We start from the raw sequence: 25,187 nt of genomic DNA, 5'->3' as shown, positions 1-25,187 counted from the left end.
CATGTCCCACCCATCCTCCTGAGTCAGAACTTCAAGCATGTCCATTCCCCAGACAGTGCGCATTGCACTCATCATGTAGTTATACCCCCATCCCATCCCCCCACCCCCCATCTCCCTGAGTCAGAACATTCAAGCATGACCATTCCTCAGACTGTGCGCAACGCACTCATCATGTAGGTATACACCCATCCCCTCTCCCCACCCCCCACCTCAGTCCGATACCCAATTGGTGTCATTCCCAAATGTGCACTTAGGTGATGATCAGGGAAACCAATTATCTGGTGAGACATGTGGTGCTTGTTTTTCCATTCTTGGGATACTTCACTTAATAGAATGGGTTCAAACTCTATCCAGGAGAACAAAAGGGATTCTATATCACTGTTATTATGGTATACATATACCACAATTTACTAATCCACTCATGAATTGATGGGCATTTGGGTTGTTTCCACATCTTTGCAATTGTGAATTGTGCTACTATAAACATTCGGGTACAGGTGTCTTTTTTATAGAATGACTTTTGTTCCTTTGGGTAGATGCCCAATAATGGGATTGCTGGATCGAATGGTAGGTCTACTTGAATCTGTGTAAGGTATCTCCATAATGCTTTCCACAGAGGTTGCACTAGTTTGCAGTCCCACCAGCAGTGTATGAGTGTTCCTGTCTCTCCGCATCCACGCCAACATGTGTTGTTTTGGGACTTTTTGATAAAGGCCATTTCAGTGTTTTATAATTTTCAATTTACACGTCTTTCACCTCTTTTGTTAAGTTTACTCCTATGTAGTTTATTCTTTTTGCTGATACTGTGAGTGGGATTGTTTTCTTAATTTCCTTTTTGGGTAGTTCACTTTTTGTGTATAGAAATGCTACTGATTTTTGCATGTTGGTTTTTTATCCTGCAACTTTACTGAATTGGATTATTAGTTCTAATAGCTTTCTATTGAATCTCTTGGAGTGTTTATGTCATCTGCAAGAAGGGATAATTTTACTTCTTCCTTTCTGATTTGGATGCCTTTTATTTCTGTTTTTCTTATTTAATTACTCTGGCTAGGATTTCCAGTACTACTGAAAATAAGTGGTGAGAATAGGCATCCTGTCTTCTACTGAGTCTTAGAGGCAGTTAAAGTTTCACTTCATTGATTATAATATTAGCTGTGGACTTTTAATATATGGCCTTTATTGTGTTGAGGTAAATTCCTTCTATACTTATTTTGTTGAGAATTTTAATCATGATTGGAGGTTGAACTTCATCAAATGCTTTTTCTCTGTCTATTGAGATGACTGTATATTTTTTTCCTTTTGATAATATGGTGTATCACATTGACTGATTTTCATATGTTGAACCTTGTTGTATTCCAGGATAAGTCCCACCTGGTCATGGTGTATAATTCTTTTAATGTGTCATTAAATTCAGTTTTCTAATATTTTATTTAGGATTTTTGCATTCATGTTCATCGGGGATATTGGCCTATAGTTTTCTTTTCTTGTGGCATCTTTGGGTACCAAAGTTTGAGTGTCAGCTTGATACTGGCCTTATAAAATAAGTTTGGAAACATTCCTTCTTCTATTTTTTAGAAGAGTTTTGAGAGAGTTGATATTAACTCATCTTTGAATGTTTGGTCAAATTTACCCACAAAACCACCTGGTTCTGGACTTTTCTTTGTTGGGAAGTTTTTGATTATTGATCTAATCTCCTTATTTATGATTGGTCTATTTAGCCTTTCTATTTTTTATTGATTCTGTTTTGATGGGTTGTATATTTCTAGGAATTTATCCACTTTTTCTAGGTCATCCAATTTGTTGGTGCATAATTATTCATAATAGTTTTATGATCCTTTTTGTTTCTGAGGCATCCATTGTAATGTATCCTCTTTCATTTCTGATTTTATTTATTTGAATTCTCTGTGATTTTCTTGGTTATTCTAGTTAAGGGTTTGTCAATTTGGTTTATCTTTTCAAAACAAGCAACTCTTAGTTTGCTTGTTTTTTTCTATTGTTTTTCTATTCTTTATTTGACTTATTTCTAATCTAATCTTTATTATCTACTTCCTTATGTTAACTTTAGCATTAGTTATTCTTTTTCTAGTTAGTTGAAGAATAACTTAGGTTTTTTATTTGCAATCTTTCTTTATTTAATGTAGGCATTTATTGCTAAAATTTTCTTCTTAGTACTACTTTTGCTGCACCCTAGAAGTTTTGGTAAAGTGTGCATATATGTTCGCTTATGTTTGTGAGCATTGAGAAAGGTATGCAAAGATACACACTAAAGAATTAATCTTGGCTTTTGCTAATGGGCAGAATTGGAGACAACAGTGTTGGGAGGCAGTCTATTATCTTTTTCTTTTTTTTTTTTTTTTTTTGAGACAGAGTGTCACTTTGTTGCCCGGGCTAGAGTGAGTGCCGTGGCGTCAGCCTCGCTCACAGCAACCTCAAACTCCTGGGCTTAAGCGATCCTACTGCCTCAGCCTCCCGAGTAGTTGGGACTACAGGCATGCGCCACCATGCCCAGCTAATTTTTTCTATATATATTTTTAGTTGTCCAGATAGTTTATTTCTATTTTTAGTAGAGACGGGGTCTCGCTCAGGCTGGTCTCGAACTCCTGACCTCAAGCGATCCACCCGCCTCGGCCTCCCAGAGGGCTAGGATTACAGGCGTGAGCCACCGCGCCCGGCCTTATTATCTTTTTCTTTATGCAGCCCTGAAGGTTTGGTTTGTTGTAAACAGCACTGTTATGTTCATATTTTTAAAAAGTGTACTTTATAATGAAATTATTTAAAAATTAAATTGATGAAGGGACTACCTTTTTAAACTCCCACAACACTTTATATAAGTGGGCATATTTAATTTATTTTGCAACTTTCCTGTAGAGTAGGTTCATGTAGATCTAAAATATATTATCATAGATGAATATTGGGTGAGAGTTTTTAGCCAACCTTCACCATGTCTATCTAAGCAGATATCTCCAGAAGCAAGAGTAGAATGGAAAGTAGGAAATGCAGAATGGGGTTACTCATTTCAAGGTGCCCAATTATAGCAAACTTTGTGAGTTCTAACGCCTCAGCTCTTCCTCTATTGTACTGTAAGCTCCATGAAGGCAGGATCATTTGTCTTCTTCACCATGTATCCCAAGTAAAAGCTTAGTGCCTGATACATAGGGGACAGTCAATAAATGCTTACTGAATGAATGAATGAATGCCCACTTTAGGATAGAAGTTAAAGAGTTGGTTATTTCCTTAATTTCTCTTCTCTGGTATATCTATGTTTGATTTTAGTTTACGGAGCACCTTACTATTACTTTTGCTCAGACTGTGATCATGTGGCACTGTCATTACTTTTGGGTACATTCGTCTCCCTAATAGGAGAGACAGATGAAATCAGAAGAAAAATATGGTTTCTATTCATTTTTTTCTATATCCCACAGAGCAACTAATCCAGTAAATTCTGAATATATTAAGTTATTAAAAATGTGTTTTATTTTTGTAGATCTCTCTTTCTAATAGCATGACTCCAACAAGTTTAACCTCACAAAAATACAATTCATTGATTCTACTGTTTACTATTCCTTTTGTTTGTTTATTTATATAAGTTTATGGGGTACGTATGCGATTGTGTTACCTGCGTAGTGGTCAATTCAGGACTCTTAAGTTATTCATCATCTGAATAACTTATGTTGTACCCATTAAGTAATTTCTCATCATCCACTCCCCAACCACCTCACCCTTCCATATCTCCATTGTCTATCATTCCACTCTCTACATCCATAGTGTTACTATTCCCTTGATGTCACTTTAAAAAATATTTTTTATTTCAAAACATTAGGGGGTACAAGAGTTCTTGTTATGCAGATGTATTGTATAATACTGAAGTCAGGGCTTGTAGTATGCACGTCACCAAAACAGTGTATGTTGTACCTGATAGGTAATCTCATACCCACCTTAAATTCTGTTGTAAGTAAATCATTATAATCACTTTACTCATTCTCTTGCACACACCCTCAACTTTTTTGTCTCACTTCTCTTTGAAACACTTGTCTATTCTCTCTGTTTCCTTCATAGAATCCTTTTCATTTGAAAGACTTTTAATGCTATATGTGTACTGATGATATACCTTGTCTGAACATTTTTTCCTCAAATTAAAACTTTTCTATCCAACTGCCTACTCTCCATCTACACTTGGGTGGCCACAGTCATCTCAAACATGACATGTCCAATACTGAACTTATTCTCTACCCTTACCCCAAACCTCCTTCTCTTAACAATCTTCCCCATCTCAGTAAATAGAAATTACATTTTTCCACTTACTCAGTTGAATCATGACTCCTTTCTTTCTCTCATGCCTAATTTCTAATTCATTGGCCAGTTCATTTGGGGATAATGTCAAAATATACCCATTATTCAAACTCTTCTCCTTACTTATATTGCTATAATCTTGATCTAAGTTACTATTACCTCTCACCTAACTACAGGTATGTCACCCCCTTGCTACGTACCACCTCCCCACACTCCAATTATCAATATAGCAGGGAACATCTTGTTAAAACTCAAGTTAAATCATGCCACTCCTCTTCTCAAAATGCTGCAGTAGCTTCCTATCTCATGCAGAATTAATATGGCTACCTGTTAACTCTATGACCTTACTTACACTTCTTTCCTCCCTTGCTCACTTTACTCTAGCCACAGTTGGACTGATTCCACTTGCATGGAGGGAATAAAAGTTTAGCTTAAATTGAACCAACATCAATTTATGTGAGGAGATAAATCAGTCTTCAACATAATTGAAGCTATGCTAGATTTACCTATGAAGAAGCCATACACCAACAAGACTTAGGGAAATCACCTCAGAAACTTTTTTTTCAGAGGCCATAAAGGTCTTTGACAATAAAAATTATGTTTCTCAATCTAAGAGTGTGACAGAACCAATCTGGGAGGCTTGCACATATATTTTTTGCTGACTTTTTTGTGAAACATTCTTATTGAAAAAGATCTTTTTCTAGAATATAGTTATATTAGCCACTGGAAGTTGATTAATGAAATTTGAAACTGATAGCTGTAATTATTATGGGGTTTTCTTTGTTTTGTTTAGGCCATCATTTTCAATCACAGAGGAATTCATCTTGAAGTTCAATCAAACACAAAATTCCATAGAGGAGGAAGAATTGTTGGAAATAGCTAGAAAACACATTCTAAGATGTAAGGTAATAGCACACCATTTGATTACTTAGTATGTAACTGCAAACCTTTTCTAGGTGGTGGATGATTACATGTTCTATGAAAGGAAAATAAATACATCTTTCTTTAATTGTAAGTAGGCATAGTTAAAATATTAATGCAAATTAAAGTAAAAGCTGATGGCCAAATAATTCAGTGTCAAAGGGCTTTTTGAGTGAAGGCTCCCCATAAATTTGGGGGGAATATAGCTGTTGATACACATCCAAGAGCCCCTAGTAAAGTATCAAAGGCTGGCAAATAAATTTGTGAAATTTTTTCCTAAAACAATGTTGATTGAGATATGATATGTCCCAGAAAGGAAAGAAAGACTTCCTAAGCCTCTATTGTACAGAGTACTCTGTTCTTTCTCTGTAACAAACTATTCTTCACCTAACTTGTGAAAAATATGTTCTTTAAGAGTATGACATTGTTTCACAAATTTTCACACAGATATCAAAACAGAACAGGAAATGAAGTCCTTCCTTTGCCTTTTCTACCTTAAATTCAGTTTAAGTCTTACAGAGAAAGTATATACATATTTTGCTTTGATACTGAATAATTCATGAAATAAAAGCTGCACAAAACTAGGCCATAAATGAAGCCACCTTTTTTTGTTGTGATGGTTGTTATTTTTTAGTTCATGGTTGACCATATATTTGAAAATTTTGAAAAAAATCCAGGTAAAATATTTGATTAGAAAAAGAGTATACTTTGGATAACTGTGTATTCAGGCAGGTGCCAGGAGGTGCATTCATCAGTGAGCCCCTCTCCAGTTGGCCAAGTGGTCCCTGTGGCAGCCCCTGGAGTGGGCATGATGAGGGAAATGGGACAATTCTGATATCTCCCTCATGTTCATTAATTTCAGTCCAGTAATGCTGAAGTAGCCAAGGTTTTCCAGCAAGTTGACATCAAACCCATTTCCGTTTAATCTCATCTCTTTAATACTTTTCCCTATAAAATAAAAAATGCATTCTCTTGGGGGGGAAATGAAATAGAAGTAATCACTAGAAGGTAAAGAATAAGAATTATTTTCAGCAAATAACTAATGATATTATTCAGAATATTAACATTTTCTATATTTTAACACTAATACAGTTTGCATAAAATGTCAAAAATACAAATAATAAAAGGAAAAATATAAAGTTGTGGCTGCAGAGCATTTGCCTTATACAATGACTTTTGGAACATAATTAAGGGATAATAAAAATAAACACATAAAAAGCTGTACATTTTGATTTACATTTTCCATGCTTCCCTATAACAGCGAAAATTGGGTCTCAAAACGCTGGGCTCTGGGCAACATGTACATCTTCCTGCTGCATGGACTGAAGTAATATATCTGGCTCAATGCAAAGGAGAAATCCAAGATGGTATGTGCTTAAATTCTCATTAAGTATCCTAAATATTTCCTAGATTATCAGTGAAAGCATAATCTGAGACTTTTAATTTTTAAAAATTGTGCAGGAGACAAGAAAAGTTTGCCATTCTCTATTGAGATATCTTAATAGTGTTTCATTATAAAAGTTCCTTTTGTAATTTTGAACTTATGAATTTAACGGCTCAACTTTTAATTACAAAATTGTTTTAAAAAATTTTGCTCAGCGTAGTCTTTATTACTCTTTTTCTAAAATTAGTAACTAATTAAAAAGTAATATAAAATGTCATTCAGTGATTTCCAATTACAATAGGCACTATACTTTAGAGAAACTTGTTTCTGCATTTTATAATTTTTACTTATAAAACATTAATCAAATGGCCATTTGTTTTTCACTTATTTTAAACAGCAAGCTTTACTCATTACCTTTTAATTTATCATTTCTCATTTATGTCTCCTTTCAAAGACTCTCTAATTCAAAAAGAAATTAAATAACATTGTTTTTAAGGGGGTAAAATTCTATCTATCATTATCATAAATGTTATGTGTATGCCTTTTCAAATGAGTTTAGGATGTTAACCGTATGAGGTCAGAGAGTATTTCCCCATGTAAATTGGGTTTTGTGGTGCTCTCTGGGAGCTTTCAAATAATAGGAAGAGTAAGAACTATTTTGTGTCTAACTTGCCTTGATGGTCCTTCATCATAGTGTCATCCGCAGCCTGACCTATATTAAGTATTTAAATGGTATTGAGATAAACTCTTGGTTTACCAGCAACCAGCACCTGGTTACTCTTCGTTGCCAAGTAAATATCAGTTTTGTTCAGATATCCTGCAGTTTCATGTGACTCTGAAGAGTTTCCCAGCCCCAGGGAGTGAATCATAGGTGGTCTAAATCAATTGTGGCAATTCCCTTTTACTAGCCAGTGATTGGATTAGGTAGTCACATGACATGGTCCTAACTAAAGGAATGTAAAGACAATTCTATTTGGAACACTTCTTGTTTACTTGCCTTTGGAAAAGACATGCCTAGAAAGAAAGCCTCCCTCCTCTCCCTACACCCCTCTTTGTTCCTCTCTAGTGTGCTTGATAAGAACATGATGCCCAGAGCTTGTGCGATCATCACAGACATCACATACATCAGGGGAACTGGAAGATGAAAGGAATGTGCATACAGAGGGCAGCTATTTTAGCCATCCCAGGAACCTCTCTGATTCTGATCTTGTGAAATAATAAACATCCTTATTTTAAAGACACATTTTGTTGAGTTTTCTGTTACACATAGCCTGAAGAATTTTAACTCATTCAGATATTGTACTCCAAATAATACCCTAAATATGATTTCTTCTCATCTCCACAGCTGAAATAAACCTAATAGGTGTCCTACCTGTACTCTCCACGCAACAGAAATCATTCTAAAGCTTAAATAATTCTCAGTGACTTCTGATTACGCTTGAAATGAGCCTAACTCCATATTATGTTCACAAGGTTCTGCATGATCTGCCTCCTGGATACCTCCCTACTCATTCATTATGCTCCAACCATACTGACCTCCTTCTTGTCCCTTGACCATGTCAGGGTTTTTCCTTCCTCTAGTGCCTGCATCTGCTCTTCTTCCTCAGATATTTACACAGCAGATCCTCAAAACCTTATAATGATGTGGGGAGCTATTTTCTCTACACCCTTAGCTCTACAGTCTTCCTCCTTCAGCTCCATGGGGTGGCCCTATTTCCTCTGCCTCGATGTTCTAGACTTCTTCTGCTCTCTTTTATAGCAGTTATCTTTAGCACTGCCTTTCATCATCTGGTTCTGTCCTATTTCTCCACCATTATGTATGTGGCTTGGTGATCTATTTAGTGTTGACTGTAATAGCTGGTGCTCCTTGAGCATTTCTTGGTTCCTCTGTGTAGTCTTCCTACCTTAGTGGCTTCTGCTTGGTGGCTTCATGCCATGAAGTTAGACTTCCTACATGCCTTCCTATGGCAGCTTAGGGTACCAAAGCTAGTATCTTGAGAGAAAGAGAGATCTTAGAAGCTGTGGTGTCTTTTCTGATGTAGCCTTAGAAGTCACTCAGTATAATTTCTGTGACATGCTGTTGGTTGAAGCCATCATAAAACCTACTCAAGTTTAGGGGGAGGGGAACATAGAAGTCACCCCTTGATATGAAAGGTGTCAAAGAATTTGTAAATATGTTTTGAAACCACAGTCTCATCTTGGTGACTGAATAAGTAGTTAATTGCAAAAATTAATTGTAGCATGTAGAAAAATGGGATGATTTTTAAATGATGCAATTTATACATTTTAATATTTCAGAAGCCTTAAATATGCTTTATGCTTCCCTGGACCATGCTTGCTTTGATTATGATCATCTGCCTGCCTTATTTTTTGTTGCGGAATCAGTTTTACATAGACTCTGTTGTGATGCATTCCTAAAGACATACTTATATTCAGTTGAAATAAAGCTGACAAAGGTATGTTTTAAAAATTTTTAAATATTACTTGTACTACATGTAACCACTTGACATTTGTTTTAGGATTGAAATAGGACATTTAGATTTATTATGAAATATTCTCTTGTTTAGTTTATTTTAATCTTCACTAAATGCGATAGCACATTATTGCTTGACATCGAAATGAAGATATTTTGAAAAAATATAATTTCACAAACTATGTAAGAAAATAATATTTAATTAAAATTCAATACACTTATAATTACTATTTTTCTGAGTATATAGATTTTTCTCTTCTCCATTTTAAGGATTATTTTAATGCCACTTCCTTTGCTATTTTAAAATGCTGAGAGATAACTTTAAATGATTGCCTCACTTGTGAAGATGAGTTGTTCTTCCAATATTCTATGTCATTTTAGAGCTATAAGCTGGGAAACAATCTCTGTGTAGCTCGTATTTTATAAGGTCCTGGAAGTCATACGACTCTGCTCTATGTGATGATCATGATTGACTACTGCAAAATACATTATTAGCCAAATAAATTTTGCTTCACTAATGGTTTTACTGCAAAGAAAGAAAAGAAAGGCTAAAATTGTTTCTTTAAGATGCTTGTGTTAAATATATATGAAACAAGTGAAACAGATTATGCAAGCATATATATTTTTCTTATTCAATTTTGATTATGAACTGTTTGAAGTAAATCGTGAGAGAATATTCATGAACCAGTCCATCAGTAGAACATTTTGGGGGGATAACCATATTTAAGTCCTTATGAGTCTAGCCTAGATGCTCTCTGACACATCTGGGAGTAAAAGACTTATGGAGACCAGGTAAGAGGAGATACAGCGAGCACATGATAGAAACTGACCATGAAAAGAACTGAGGCTTTGCAGAGAAGAAGGATTGAAGGAAAGATGTTACCAATAGCTATATTGGGATAGTGAGATTATGATTTTTTTCTTTTTTCTGTATTTTCCAAACTGTCCACTATGAATATATATTTACATTTTTACAAAATTTTGAGAATATTATAGGGGTACACATGTTTTGGTTACATAAAGTGCTTTTGTACCGTTTGAGTCAAAGTTGTAAGTGTGCCCATACCCAGATAGTGTGCATTGTACCCGTTAGGTGTGAATTTACCCATCCCCTACCCGCTTGTCCCCTCCCACCTGCTTGAAATCCTATGAGTGTTATTTCCATATGTGCACATATGTGTTGATCGATTAGTTCCACTTTAATGGTGAGTATGTGTGGTGTTTGTTTTTCCATTCTTATGGTACCATATGTACATTTATAATGGAATACATATCAATATATAGGTAAATATAAAAATATAAATATAAAATATAAAAATATAAATATATTTTAATGGAAAAAATGAAGTAAAAAATTGAAATGGAAAAACATAGAGCAATCTGGCTTTTATCTCCTTTTCTTCTCATTGTTTTCAGTGACCTTTTGCCCTTTCTTGCCCTTGTATTTCTGATAGCAAAAAAATAGCTATAAAATATAGTTTTATCCACTTAATACATTGCTTATACTTTATACACATCATATCATTTTATTTCTAAAAGGTTCCTATATCTTCTTATCTGCAAAGTTAGACCATTTGTGCAGTTTCTTATAATAGCTACAAATTCTTAAACAGCACTTAACTATTTGTCTTACAAAATGATAAGTTCCTTAAATGTATTATAAATATTAACTTAATTCTCACAGCAATCCTAATAGGTATGTGCCATTATTACCTACCATTTCACAGATGAGGACACTGTGGCATGGAGAGTTTAAGTGACGTCCCCACGATCTCAGCAGAGAGGGTTTTGAAACCCAGACAGTGGACTCTCAGCCATGATGCTACACATCTACCCTGGTTCTCAGATTTACTAATTTTAAAGTTTACTCTTTATTGTTCTAATATATACTAGCTAGTGTAAATAAACATGCCTTATGTCTATAAGTACCTTTGATTCCAGGCAAGAAACCATTTCAGTTGTTCTCCTTGCCTTTGTAGAGTTTTCATTATGTATCTGAAAGGCCACTGGAAACCTCCTTTTTGCTCTTTTCTTTCTGAAAGAATGATTTATTGAATAGTATTACAATACAGGCATCACCCATCTCCATATGCATAGTTTTGTTCCTCCTTTGATGAAATGGCCCAGGGTTAGACAGAGCCTGAAATATATGATTCCTTAATATTATTTCCTTTCAGATTTTTTGTATATTCTTTCCTTTCTATCTACCTCTGAGTGTGGAATATTCTTCACTATTGAAGTCTGATTACAGAAGTGTAGAGAATAACATATAAACAACAGCAGTTTAATATATGTTAGATAGAAATACAAAGAGTGCTCTTCAAGCTTCTATGGAAGACCATGAAACATAACCAACTATTAAAATGCAACACATGACAAATATTATCCAGCATTTCTATTTCACACTTGGTTAAAGGAGTCAGAAAAATGAAGAGAAAGGAGATGGTAATAGAAGGAGAAAAAAGGGAAAAGGAAGGGAAGATGGGAGAGCAGAGAAAGATGAATTGAGAAGCAGAAATTCAGTGTAGGAGGCAAAGCCTAGTTGTCAAGCTACAGAGAGAATATGTACACAGATGACACAGGAAGAATTATGCACAGCAGGTCTCAGAGTTCCTTAGCAATGTGGAAAAGTAGATTTTTGAATAAAAATCTGGCCTTCAGAATATTACAGATGAAAGCTTTTAAAACCATTTTTCAAACATAGCTATAACTAGGGATAGCCTCTGGGTCAGGTGAAATTCATGACCAAATTGGGGTATAAATGCAAAAATTATTGAGACTGACATGCTTCACATGTATTTTCTATTTTGTCCCATATTAAATTTTTGAATATTAATTTTATTCCTTTCAATATCTATAATCCCTTGAAAAATCTTAAATTATCCCTCTTCTGACTAGCTATTCATTCATTACCTGTAGCTATGGTAGCTGTTGCCTTTAATATTGTCATCTAGAATATTGCTTTTTTTTTTTCTTTTGAGACACAGTCTCGCTCTGTCCCCCGGGCCAGAGTGCAGGGGCGTAATCATTGCAACCTCACACTTCTGGGCTCAAGTGATCCCCCTGCCTCAGCCTCCCCTGGAGTAGCTGGGACTACAGGTACTCGCGACCACATCCAGCTAATTTTTCTATTTTTAGTAGAGACGGATGTCTTGCTCTTGCTCAGGATGGTCTCTAACTCCTGAGCTCAAGTGATCCTCCCACCTTGGCCCGGATTACAGGCATGAGCCACTGCATCAGGCCTGCGATAGTCTTTTAAATGATCTGTTAACATCTACTCCCTGCTCATTTAACTTCAATATCTTAGAAAAGCACAGTAATATAACAAAGTGATAAATACGGAGAGACCTCTTGGGCATGCCTCATGAACATTTTATTTTTAGACAGGGCGCGGTGGCTCATGCCTATAATCCTAGCAGTCCAGGAGGCGGAGGAGGCAGGAGGGTCACTTAAGCCCAGGAGTTTGAGGCTGTGGTGAGCTATGAGGACACCACTGCACTCTACCCAGGGTGACAGAGTGAGACTCTGTCTGAAAAGAAAAAAAAGGAAATTGGACCTCACTACCCCTTTCATTAAAAATTTTTTTTTATTTTATAAGTCTATAAATTGTTGCATGTTTATAATTTATGAATACATTTACAAATATTGATGATGCATTCTCAAAAGTTATTTTTAATGATAGAGGCTTGTGATAAAAAAAAAATAGATATCTGGCAATTCCTGCCATAGTAGAAAGTTCATGGCTTTTGTAGCAATACACACTTCTTTGGGTTCAAAGTCTAATAATGCCCCTTGTTCACTTAATAGTCATGGGTGAAGCACTGAGACTTGGTTAGATTCATCTTTTCATTTTATTTTATTTCTACAGGTAAATCTAATAATATCCTGCGTTGCTATTAAGAGGATTTGGACACACACACACACACACACACACACACACACACACACGATAGGGACAGCTATTGTTATTATTTGGTTCTTCTCCATGATTTAGCAACTTAGGCAACTTGTATTCCATTTATTGCTATAGTTACTGTGTTTTTTCTAATTTTCTGTAAAATCTTGCAAATCATATGTTTTTGCAGACCTTCCATTTTATGTAGTCTATGTAAAACTATTTTTAGCTATGCATGTGCTTTAAACTTCAAAGAAATAAGATTTGACAATGGTTATTTAGTAATGACATTGCAAGGGTTGTTTTTTTCTTCATGAAGGAATAAGAAGCTTAGTACAGCAGACCATTAATATGCACAAGCAGAGTAGTTCTCAACACTACCTAATGCAATGTCTTTAAAACTGTTTTGACTAAAACCCATAGGAAGAAATATCCTTTGCATTGCAATCGAGCAAACACATAATATATAATCATTTTTATACTGAAACAAGGAATTGTGCAATATACTATAATGTTTTCTCTTCGCTTTTATTTTATTTAAAAATCTCTCAATTGATTTCATGACTCACTTAAGGGGCATGACTTGCAATTTGAAGAATATTGTTCTAAAGGACATAGAACAAAATAGCATTCAGTATTGGTCATTGTATGTAATATAGGGATGATTTATAAAAAGTTTTTTGGCTGAACCAGCATTTCAATCTTGATGTAAATGTTTTAAAGTTATTTCAAAAGCACATAATATCAAGTGAGCTTGAAATTGTTTTATCAAAAGTAAATATAATAATAAAATGTTTTATTTTTCATATGGTTCTTAAACATTTATTGATGCAACACAAAAATGGTTTTTTCTCTTCTCTTTTGACAGATTGGCTATTTGGTTTTCTTACGACTTTTTATATTTTTCCTGCATGGTCACCTAGAAAATTTTAAACAACATTTACTTAGGCTTCAACCATATTTATACGGTAGAGTATCTTTTACTTTTTACACTTATAAATGTTTTATGTTATACTTTGAGTAGCTCAGACTGTCACTATAAAAAGCATAAACTGTATTTCATGAAAGATAATGGGTACAGTGTTGAAGAGCATTGCTTCTGGGCCAGACTGCGTTTATTTAGCTTTTTTGGCTTCACATACTTATCATTTATTTGCAATGAGAAAATTTAAAATCAACTCTTTTAGCAATTTTGAAGCATACATTATTAACTATAGTCACCATGCTTTACAATAAATTACCAGAACTTATTCCTTCTGTCTAACTGAAACTTTGCACCCTTTGAATAACATCTCCCCACCACCTCCTCCACTCCCCCCTCCACTTCCTGCTCCAGCTTCTGGTAACTCCCATTCTACATTCACCTTTTTACTTTCCTCCTTAGCCAAGTATATGAGCTTGTTTGTGACTCAGTTTCCTTATCTGTAATAGTATCTACCTCACTGGATTTCCAGAAAGTTAAATTCATATTTTAGTAAGGTGCTGGAATTGGTGACCAGTTTCTAAGCTATATGTGAAAGAAGGTGAGAAATTCAAGAGGAAGCTGAAGTTTTGCATATTGAGTAATAGGGTCAAGATAATGATGTTTTGGAGACCACTCGCTCAACGCTGCTTGGGCGTGGCTCACCGGGCCATGGTCACACATATTTGGCTCGGAATAAACCTCTTTAAATTAAAATTTTAAAAAAAGATAATGACGCTCTGAACTGGGAAAATTTTGGAGAAATATTGGACATATTAAATTTTAAGGTCACTCAGGTACCCAGCAAGCAGTTGAAAACATAGGTTTGGAACTAGGGAAATAAATGAAGCCTGCCTGGGATATAGATTTGACAGTCATCTATGTTAATGCAGCTAAGATAACCTGAGGGTGAGGGGTGGGGTGAGGTAAAACTAATTCTAACAATACAAACATTTAATGGATTATTGGTATAACAGAGCCCAGTAAAAGACAAATAAGGGGAGTAGGAGGGAGTGATGACATCCAAGGAAGGAGGTTCAAGAAGACCAGCATCATCAAGACCCATAGAAGTATTAAACTGTAGGAGGTATGAAAAATGGTGATGGGTTTCTGCAATCAGAAAGTTATTGTTGATCTACGGAGCATCCCCAGTGGAGAGGTGGAAGCAAAATTCAGATTGGAGGTAAATACACAGTGAGGGAAAATTTAAACACAAGAAAAAGATCATGAATTAGTTCAAATGAGCTTGGCTATAAATTTTGATGCTAACATATAAATATGTGAATAGTTTTCATGAAAAAACAAGGTCAAAAGAAGAGAAGATTAGTATGTTGTAGGATAAGGAAAGGAGACTCAAGATTTTTAAAAAAGGAAATAATATTTGATGGGAAAAGTCATGGAGGAGGGAATAAAAGGTAATAGCAGAAATGTGGCGACTGATCAATTTGCACCACTACTGTAAGTCCTGAGGAGGTATGGAACCAAGAGGAAGCTACAGACTGATGGAATAGGAATTCTTGTCTACTGTATCATTTATTTTGATTTCTTCATTAAATTATAAATCTTCTTAATGCCTCAGAATGTTCAGCGTAGTGACTTATCATATTAATATATTTGGATGATGGTGGCAAATAAATTTTGGAAAATTATTCAAATAAACCCTCAACTTCTCATATGAGCTCATTATTATGGACATATTCCAAGAAAACTAACATCTTTCATATAAGAATAAAATCCCCAGCTTTTGCCTTCTTATCAAACCCTGCTAAGTAGAACCTTAGATTATATCTCTGTCTTCATCAACTGGCTGTTTTCTATCTGAGGCTGTTAGCAGCTGCTACCTATCCACATCGCTGTCCAGTAGAAGAATTCTCATTACTAATTTTTCCACTGTGTAAGATGGACTGAAACACAAAGATTGTCTAAAAGTTTATATAAAGAACAGCACTAAGATGATTCTGTTAAATATCACATAGTCTTATGTTAAATGGCATAATTTTTGCCTATATTTAAAATATATACTTTGAAAAATCAATAAAAACATCTTGAAGTAAATCTGGACAATGTTGGGTTAGAATCTATGACATTGATTTGTTTGTAGGATTACAATTTCAAAGTATATATGATTAATAGAGTGTCTATTATAACTTGATTTATTTTCATCTGGAAGCTTCCAAGCATTGTTGAGCAGTAACTATATTTAATTGGGCATTCAACCATTGCACAATTGCTGTTCTGAATTATATCAACTCTCAAGTACAAATTATTTACCTTGTAATTTTATGTTGTACCACCAGGGGGCATACATAACATTAGAAATCTTGACTAGATAGGGAATTGTACAGCAGTTTCCACATCTAAGTATTAATTTAATTATAGTTTAATAACTAAAAGACAAATGAAACACAATGCAAAATATTAATGAAATATTTCCCTCAAATGGTTTTTCTTACAATAGCACTTTCTCTCTCTGAAGAATCGTATTACAAGTACCCAAACATCTTTTCGAATGTGCTATTCATTTTGAAAACCTCGGAAATTATATGTAAAAGGGAACTGCCTTCTGAATCAATCTTTGGCCTTGTGGAAAATGAGGAAAGATATGAGGACGTAGATTCTGATATGGTGGGTATATCCTTTTGCATAATGCATCAGATAAGATTACTAGCATTTAATCAATGTGCTTGTCAATTCAGAAAGCATTGCTGAAGATGAGTTTAGCTGGGGGGAGTAGCGAATGCTAAAATACTAATTTCATGCAACCATATGCATATTTCCTGAGTAGTAGGTAATAGGATTAGTAGTGGGGCGTCAGTATGTGCCACTACTACTTTAAATGGAGTAACGACATAATTCCTTCCTCCTCATAAATTCCATCTCAGCTATTTAATTAAAAATTGTGACATAATTTAGACTGACTTATAAATTAACATTTTAAGATATTGTATTTTTATTAAAGGGAAAGTGTGCAACGTGCAGGTTTTCATAAAAGTAATACTTTTATACTTTCATAATTTATATGAAATAACAACTAAAATCAACTGAAAACATTTAAAAATAGTTTAAATTGATAAAATAATCCCTAGAATATGAAAAATCTCTTAATTTCTAAATCAGGTGTTAGTAATGAACTTTTTTTTTTTTTTTTTGAGACAGAGTCTCACTCTGTTGCCCGGGCTAAAGTGAGTGCCGTGGCGTCAGCCTAGCTCACAGCAACCTCAAACTCCTGGGATCAAGCGATCCTCCTGCCTCAGCCTCCTGAGTAGCTGGGACTACAGGCATGCGCCACCATGCCCCACTAATTTTTTCTATATATGTATTTTTAGTTGTCCAGATAATTGATTTCTAGTTTTAGTAGAGACAGGGTCTCACTCTTGCTCAGGCTGGTCTCGAACTCCTGACCTCGAGCGATCCACCCGCCTCGGCCTCCCAGAGGGCTAGGATTACAGGCGTGAGCCACCGCCCCCGGCCAGTAATGAACTTTAGAGAAAACCATCTGTCCTAATTATATAATTCCTTGGTATATAACAAACTATAATTATGCAAACACGAGTATGGTGAGCAGTATAATTGTGCGTATATCTTATAGACTGATGTACCTCAGAAGACAGACTTCAACCTTTGGGATTAATAAAGTCTTAATTTTCTTTCCTCACGTATTTTCCAAAAGACAACAGTGAGCATTTCTAAGCCTTAATTTTTTTTTGTTTTTATTGGCATACTTATTATTTTATAGTTTATAAATAGAAAATTTGTTTTCTAACAACTTCTAAACAAAGGAAAAAATTAATGCAAGTTGAACTACTTAAGGAAATTTAAGGAAGATTCTCTTTATTTGTGTGTTACCTCACAGTTTTCCCATGCTTCTCTTAGGCCCTTTCTAAAGTTAGCTATAAATTAAATATATAAGAAAAAACATTAAACCACATCTATTTGTAAACTTTCTAGACATAAGTGTTTTCTATTATATGTAAAATTATATGTAAATTATATGTAAAAGAGAACTGCCTCTGAATCAATCTTTGGGCCTGTGGAAAATGGCTCATTACCAGTGAACCATTTATATAAAAAGTGATATTTGCTAAATAAATTGAAATTTTTGGTTATAATTACTAATGAACACAAATTTCCCTGTGCAAAAAAGGTATCTGTTTTTAAGTTTAAGAAATGTTTTAACAGTAAATATATGATGTAAGGTATTGAGCACAGAAAGAACACTGGTCATGAAGAGAACAAACCTGCTGGCTACTTGGCTCTGCGATTCAGACGAGGTCCAGGAAACTCTCCAAATCTCCATTTACTTATCTTTAAAAAGTCTTCATCATCATCATCATGTCTGCCCTAACGCTTCTACAGCATTGTTGTAAAGATTGCAAAAAAGCAGGTGCTTTGTAAATTATTAAGTGCCATGCAAATGTAAATAATGATTATTGAAAAATATATTTAGGCACCCACTTTACCTAGGCAGTTAAATATAATGATTGTCATCTAAGGATTTGATTAAGTTGACTTAATGTAGTAATTGGAGTGTTTTCCCTTTAGCACATTGACTGCCACACTAGAAAAAAATTTTTTTCTTTGGGGCCACTGTGTTTTATTACGAAAACAGAATAAAAATTTCAAAAACAAAATGATCCTTTCTAATTTAATGAGAAATTTATTTTTTGTTGTTTTCCATGGTGACTTATATGCTCCCACGGTAAAGAGACGTGTGAGTTATATATGCTTCACGAGGCCCTGGGCTCAAAACCAGCATGAGTTAAATATAACTCATGTGAGCTTAATACAGTTAATGTGTTAAATAACATTCTATGAAATCTTGGCAATATAAATGTTCTGATTATGAAGGAGGCAACTGTCAATGTTAATTCTGATGTTTTCCATTTTTGTCACTCTTGGTGCACACACAGCAAGCCAATGGAAGCTTACTGCTGTACAGCTCAGCCTGATTGGAAAGTGCAAAAATGTTAACACATGAAAAGAACATATCAGTTTAGAGTGGGACAAGTCATTGAGTGTTTCTGTGTCTTTTTCCACTTTGTAGAACAAAGCTTAGATTCAATCTCTTCTAAATTCAATTTTAACTCTATCCACGTGATCCAATAAGGGGATTATAACAGATTATGGCCTATCAGATTTACTGCCCTTCTTTTTCTCCTCCTAATGCCTTATGATACGATGACTATGAATATAAGATAGTGTAACCAAAGTGCTGCTAAAACTGCTGATTCGGCTAATCAGCACTGATTCAGTGCTTGATTGCATGTCTTAAAGTTCCCCAGTTTCAGCCCAATTTTTCCAGTAGAGCTTAATCTAAGTCAGCCTCTCCAGTTCAGTTGAGTATTTGTCCATCAAGACCCAACTCTCTCACCTTGTGGGAAAGGAAAGTAAAAAAAAAAAAAGAGATAAAAATGTGACTATAAAAGATACATTTATATTCATCCTTTCTCCCTAATTAGTATATAATATAGTAGAGGATTTGTGAATTTATTAATGTAGACCTTATCCTCTGGTAATTCTGAAAAGTCCATGGCAGCATATTTTGGTCCCTGTAAAATATTTCATTTTTTATATGCTTCTATGCATTGGAGTAAAAATGATTTCTTGTCAAAATGCTGCTAAAATTGCATTAAAATTTCTGGAGACTATTGTGATACCTTAGGATACACACAATAGGGGTGTAGGTTCCACTTAAGAATAGGAAATTTCCTTTCGTCTGCTATTGGGCCCCTTTTCTTTCTTGGATGTCCTTTTAAGTGATCCAGGTACAGGGTTTCCTTTGACTTTGACAAATGGTACACTTTAATTAGCTCTGTGGATGGCAGAGCCAGAACACTGGATTGAGTTTTCCACTCTGTCCATTGCTCACTAGAAAAGCTGAATTTTCTAAGCACAGTTGTCACATGGTAATAGTAACATAGTTCTTTGCAGAAGGTAGATTTAAACTCTGTTAAAAGGCAGTAGACCCTTTATTAAATAGTTTCACCTGTTCTAAAGTCCAAATAGTTCTCTGAAAACTAGCAAACACACAATTTATATCCTAATGTGATTAGCAATCTCATCCTCTAACACTTTAAGTACTTGCAAAGCCAAAGGCTTTATCTACATTTGGGATATTTTGTGCTATACCGTAATTCTGAATAGTTACTATTACACTGAGAAACAGGTTCTTTAAAATTAGGAACATTGGCCGGGCGCGGTGGCTCAGGCCTGTAATCCTAGCACTCTGGGAAGCCAAGGTGGGAGGATCGCTCGAGGTCAGGAGTTCGAGACCAGCCTGAGCAAGAGTGAGGCCCCCGTCTCTACTAAAAATAGAAAGAAATTATATGGACAGCTAAAAATACAAATAGAAAAAAATTAGCCGGGCATGGTGACACATGCCTGTAGTCCCAGCTACTCGGGAGGCTGAGGCAGAAGGATTGCTTAAGTCCAGGAGTTTGAGGTTGCTGTGAGCTTGACGCCACGGCACTCTAGCCCGGGCAACAGAGCAAGACTCTGTCTCAAAAAAAAAAAAAAAAAAAAAAAAATTAGGAACATTATCCTATGATTCATGTCTTATTATCCTGGTAACACATTTGTATTGAGAGGTCCTTTCCTGACATTGTCAACCATCCCCAACATGACTGAAAACAAAATGAAACCTAGAAAGCTGTTTCTGAGCAGGCAAAATAGAGCCCATGCTTCAAAGCTCATTTCTGTTATAAAAGAGGGCCTGGGCAGACACTCAAAAGTTTATGTACTTAAATTTACATAAAATTCGAACTGGTGTGGTTATCTGAATTCTTAGTGGACAGTAGATTAACAACACTTTGTAGGTGGGCTTCCTAAAGTAGGCACTGCACAAACAGTGAGTGACTGACAGTCCAAAGCTGGACAGCTAGGGAGGGAGATGGAAGAGCTATAGGAAGTGGTGATAAGACCCAAGAAAAAGGAGGGGAAAAGGGAAGGAGGGAGCAGAAAAAAAAACATTCTCTCGGAGTCATTTAATAAAAGATACCTCCCAAAATTTTTGTTTAATTTTCAAACCATCACAGATGAACAATTTTGTAAAATATAATAATAACAAATTACTGAAAAATGAAAAACACATAAAAAACATAAACGTTGATTTTTTTTAGACTGAATATATACAATTACCCTGTCAAATTGTTATGAAAGTTTTTAAATAGGTGTTCTTAATTTCTGTACTCTTGTTAATAGTTTGTGAATGGCACTTACCTGCCAGCCTCCTTGAGTAGCACTGATGTGGCGGAAAGGCCCAGGCCTCGGCACCATCTAATGACTCTCAGACGATTGCTCCCTCTGGCTTTACTGCACTGATGATTACATGACGATTGTATTAAATTGCACGGTCATCATCATTATATCAGTTTATCTAAGTTCAATAAATTTATTTTTTCTTTTGAAAAAATCAGGGAAGAAACTTTAGCAAGATTTCTATGTAAATGCTTGAAATACATAAAATGCATGAGGATAAGTAATAAGCCTCACTGATCTGGAAAATTCACAGGCATGGCAGGTCCCTTTGCTCTTGATAATGTCAATGCCCTTCAGCCAAAGGCTACCAGGGGTCCACCTGCAGTTAGGAAAATTGGGTGTATTACTTGGAGACAGAAAGAAAGAGAGAGAGAGAGAAGAATACACACCACAGGGAACCATGGGATGTCTTAGCAAGAGGATGTTAGAAGGAATTAATTAGAAGATTTGGGCTTTGTTTGGGTCAGAAGTGAAGGGACTAAGGAAGCTGGGGTTCTCTTGAGATGCTGTCAAAAAGTAGGGGCAATTCTGTGATTGGGTATTTTGTGGGTGGGACAGTGATTTTACGTCTGTTTCGCAAAACAATTGTCAGATAGTTGTGTTTATTTATCATGGTATCAGAGTAATATTGCCTGAGGTTGCTATTTTGTGAGTTTATGTCCAACAGGAGATCAAAATGACCTGGCTTGGAGTGTCAGACCAGCTTGTAATAATATGATGTCAAATGAGTCCCAGACATCAGAGTGTGCTTTATTTCTTTCTCAATGATGAGTAAAAATGGCATCATATAAAATTGAAAACAAAGCTTAAATCTTGTTTATTGTCTAAATTCTGATCTTTTCTTTACCTGATGCTTTCAGGAATTTTCGCTGGTGATGGTGTATAGGTATGTTAACACAAGAATTTTTGACCTAACTGAATAGTCTATGTAGCCATGCAATATCTTTGATTTAAAGAGCAAAAAAGTATTATTTTAAACTAACTATTTAAGCCATCTCAAGCTTTGAAAACATGTTTACTTACCTATTCATTTAGAATAAGTTTGGAACATGAGGATATTGAAGCATCCAGGCAGAAACACCTAGAGCAATTTGAGGAAAGAATTTCATCCATATGGGTTCCACTTTTCGAGTAGGCTCTGACACAAGGCAGAACACTGAGTTATGTTTGATGCCTTGCATTGTTTTAGAATAGAGTTTTTCTACAGTATATTCTAACATTCTAAACACTGATTTCCTTCCATTTGTTTTTCCGAGTTATTGTACCCCTGAGTCAGTAGCCTTGTGCAGACTTTGTCTCCCTTATGCCTTTATCTCCAGCATTTAACAGAGTTCCTGACATCAAGTAGAGCAATACATGTCTGTGGCACTTAACCAGTTTACTAGAAACTTAAAATGTCTTAGTTTAAAATTTATATGTGAACTTCTGGTTTTCTATCTTAAAAATACTCAACATGGAAATTATCTTTAAATTGTATTCCTGATACACTGCTTTATATAAGAATTACAAAGTCCTTTAGATTCTGAGTGTTTCTTTTTAACATAAAAGTACAAAATATCAACTAAGTTAACAACCTGAGTACATATCACAGGTTGTGTGTTTGAATCTTTGTTGACAAAAATTCAGAGTGCTGTGTCATTATCTACCAATTATTTTAGTAAACCAATTAACTGATAAAACTGTTGAGAAGCACTCTAAGAAAAAAACAAACAGACCGTTTGTTATCTGAATTTGTAGGCTTTAAAAATAATTATTTAACAGACATTGATCGTGTCCTACTAGGCATATATTTTGTTTTTTAAAGTGGAAATACACATTTTAAAACCTAATTTGCTGTTAAATCTTTGTTCAAACTATCCTGTCACACAGAGTCTAAGAAGTACAATTTTGTCTAATAATTATCCCTTATCCCTTATGGGCTGTAAGACTTTTGTCATATAATAGAACTGATATCATTGAACACAAGGGATCCATGTGAAAAGCACATACGTTGGATTCAGGTTAACTATATATTCTAACAGAAATACACTTACGTAAATTACTCAACTAGGTGAAACATAAAGTGTAAGAGAATATGCATTTTTATTTGTGTATTCAAAATTTATTTTCATGTTTGTTCAAGTCAAAGACCTCTTTCTCAGATATATTTTTATATTTTAACTCCAGAAACATTTGCAACTTAATCACAAAGGATATGAAGTTAACCACCTCCTCTGGCACTGTGTTGCTGCTTGGTCTTGTGTTCAGAATAACAGCCCTCAGTTGAATGACGTGCTTGAACATCTCATCGTTCATAAAACACAGCTTCAAAAGAAATGCTGGTAAGGGTGATCCTATAAATCCAAAGTAACTTATGGAAAAAACTTTGTGTTTAAATGTTAAGTAACCTTGTACTTAAATGTTAATCACACCTCAGTTGACTATGAAAAAAATTTATAATCTCGGTTCCAAAGGCAAGGGCAATTTATATATTTTGTATTAGTTCATTTCATCAATAAATTGTTCTTATCTCTCTTTTTTTTGTTTTGCTAGGTGTGCTTTCTTGTAATTCATAGTTTGTTTTTATTAAATGCATTTTTTATTAATAAGGAGTTTATTCTTGCATTGAAAACATCGTTATTTTCCAAGTTGTTAAACAAAAACAATGAAGTACAATTTATTATCTTTGGAGAAAATATACTAATATTCTATTTCTTTATTCCTTGTAATATATAACAAAAATGAATCTTGAGTGATAAATGTTAGTTTCCTCCTATACATTTGCTAATTTAAGAAGGGAAAAAGAAGATTAATAGTTTGGGCTTGAGTTTAATGGAAGAAAGACTTTTTTAAAAATTGACAAATAATTATATATATTTATAGGGTACAATGTGATGTAACATGTGTATACTTTGTGGAATGACTAAATCAAGTTAATTAACATATCTATCACCTCACATACTTATCATTTCTTTGCAGTAAGAACATTTAAAATGTACTCTCTGCAATTTTGAAATATTCAGTACATTATTATTTATTCTGGTCACCATGCTGTGCAATAGATCATTTCTTCTATCTAACTGAAACTTTGTACCCTTTACTAACATTCCCTCTTTCCTCATCCTCCCCAACTCCCACCCCAGCCTCACACCATTCTACTCACTACTTGTATGAGTTCGATTTCCTTAGATTCCACATTTAAGTGAAATCATCCAGTATTTGCTCTCTGTGCCTGGCGTATTTCACTTAGCATAATGTACTGCAGGTTTATCCATGTTGTCATAAATGATAGAATTTCTTTCTTTTTAAAGGCCAAATAGTATTCCATTGTGTTTGTATACCACATTTTCTTTATCTATTCATCCATCAATGGACACTTAGGTTGATATCCTATCTTGGCTGTTATGAATAATGCTGCAGTGAACATGGGAATTCTGTTATCTCTTCAACATACTGATTTCATTTTTAAAAACATATTACCAGAAATGGAAATGCTGAATCACATGGTAGTTCTATTTTTAATTTTTTGAGTAATCTCTGTACTTTTTACCATAATGGCTGTACTAATTTGCATTCTCACCAACAGTGTATGAGGGTTCCTTTTTCTCTACATCCTAACACTTGTTATCTTTTATCTTTTTGATAAAAGCCATTCTAACAGGTGTGAGGTGATACCTCATTGTGATTTTAATTCTTGTTTTCCTGATGATTAGTGATGTTGACCTCTTTTTTCTTATATCTGTTCGCCATTTGTATGCCTTCTTTTAAGAAATGTCTGTTCAGGTCCTTTGCCCATTTTTTAATTGGGTATTTTGTTGTTGTTATCAAGTTGTTTGAGTTCCTTTTATATTTTTGATATTAACCCTTTATCAGATGCATGGTTTGTAAATATTTTTTCCAAATACCTGAATTGTCTATTTACTCTGTGAGTATTTCATTTGCTATGCAGAAGCTTTTCAGTTGGATACAATCCCATTTGTCTGTTTTTGCTTCTATTGCCTGTGCTTTTGGGTTCATATCCAAGAAA

The 25,187-nt window shown here is 34.8% G+C and overlaps 1 protein-coding gene across 1 annotated transcript in view; it reads left to right on the top strand.

Moving 5' to 3' along the window:
• Positions 1 to 25,187, top strand: part of TMEM232 (transmembrane protein 232) — a gene marked incomplete at its 5' end in the record, with an annotated part of 186,746 nt that overhangs the window by 13,152 nt on the left and 148,407 nt on the right. The window contains 6 exons of the mRNA XM_045565626.1: positions 5,084 to 5,195; positions 6,473 to 6,578; positions 8,894 to 9,051; positions 13,832 to 13,931; positions 16,383 to 16,549; positions 23,348 to 23,502. Coding sequence (XP_045421582.1) covers positions 5,084 to 5,195; positions 6,473 to 6,578; positions 8,894 to 9,051; positions 13,832 to 13,931; positions 16,383 to 16,549; positions 23,348 to 23,502 — 798 coding nt within the window. The remainder of the gene's footprint in view (positions 1 to 5,083; positions 5,196 to 6,472; positions 6,579 to 8,893; positions 9,052 to 13,831; positions 13,932 to 16,382; positions 16,550 to 23,347; positions 23,503 to 25,187) is intronic.

This window comes from Lemur catta, chromosome 12 (genome assembly GCF_020740605.2).
Source record: "Lemur catta isolate mLemCat1 chromosome 12, mLemCat1.pri, whole genome shotgun sequence".
In the NCBI taxonomy this organism is placed as follows: domain Eukaryota; kingdom Metazoa; phylum Chordata; class Mammalia; order Primates; family Lemuridae; genus Lemur; species Lemur catta.
This window is presented reverse-complemented; position numbering and strand designations above follow the sequence as displayed.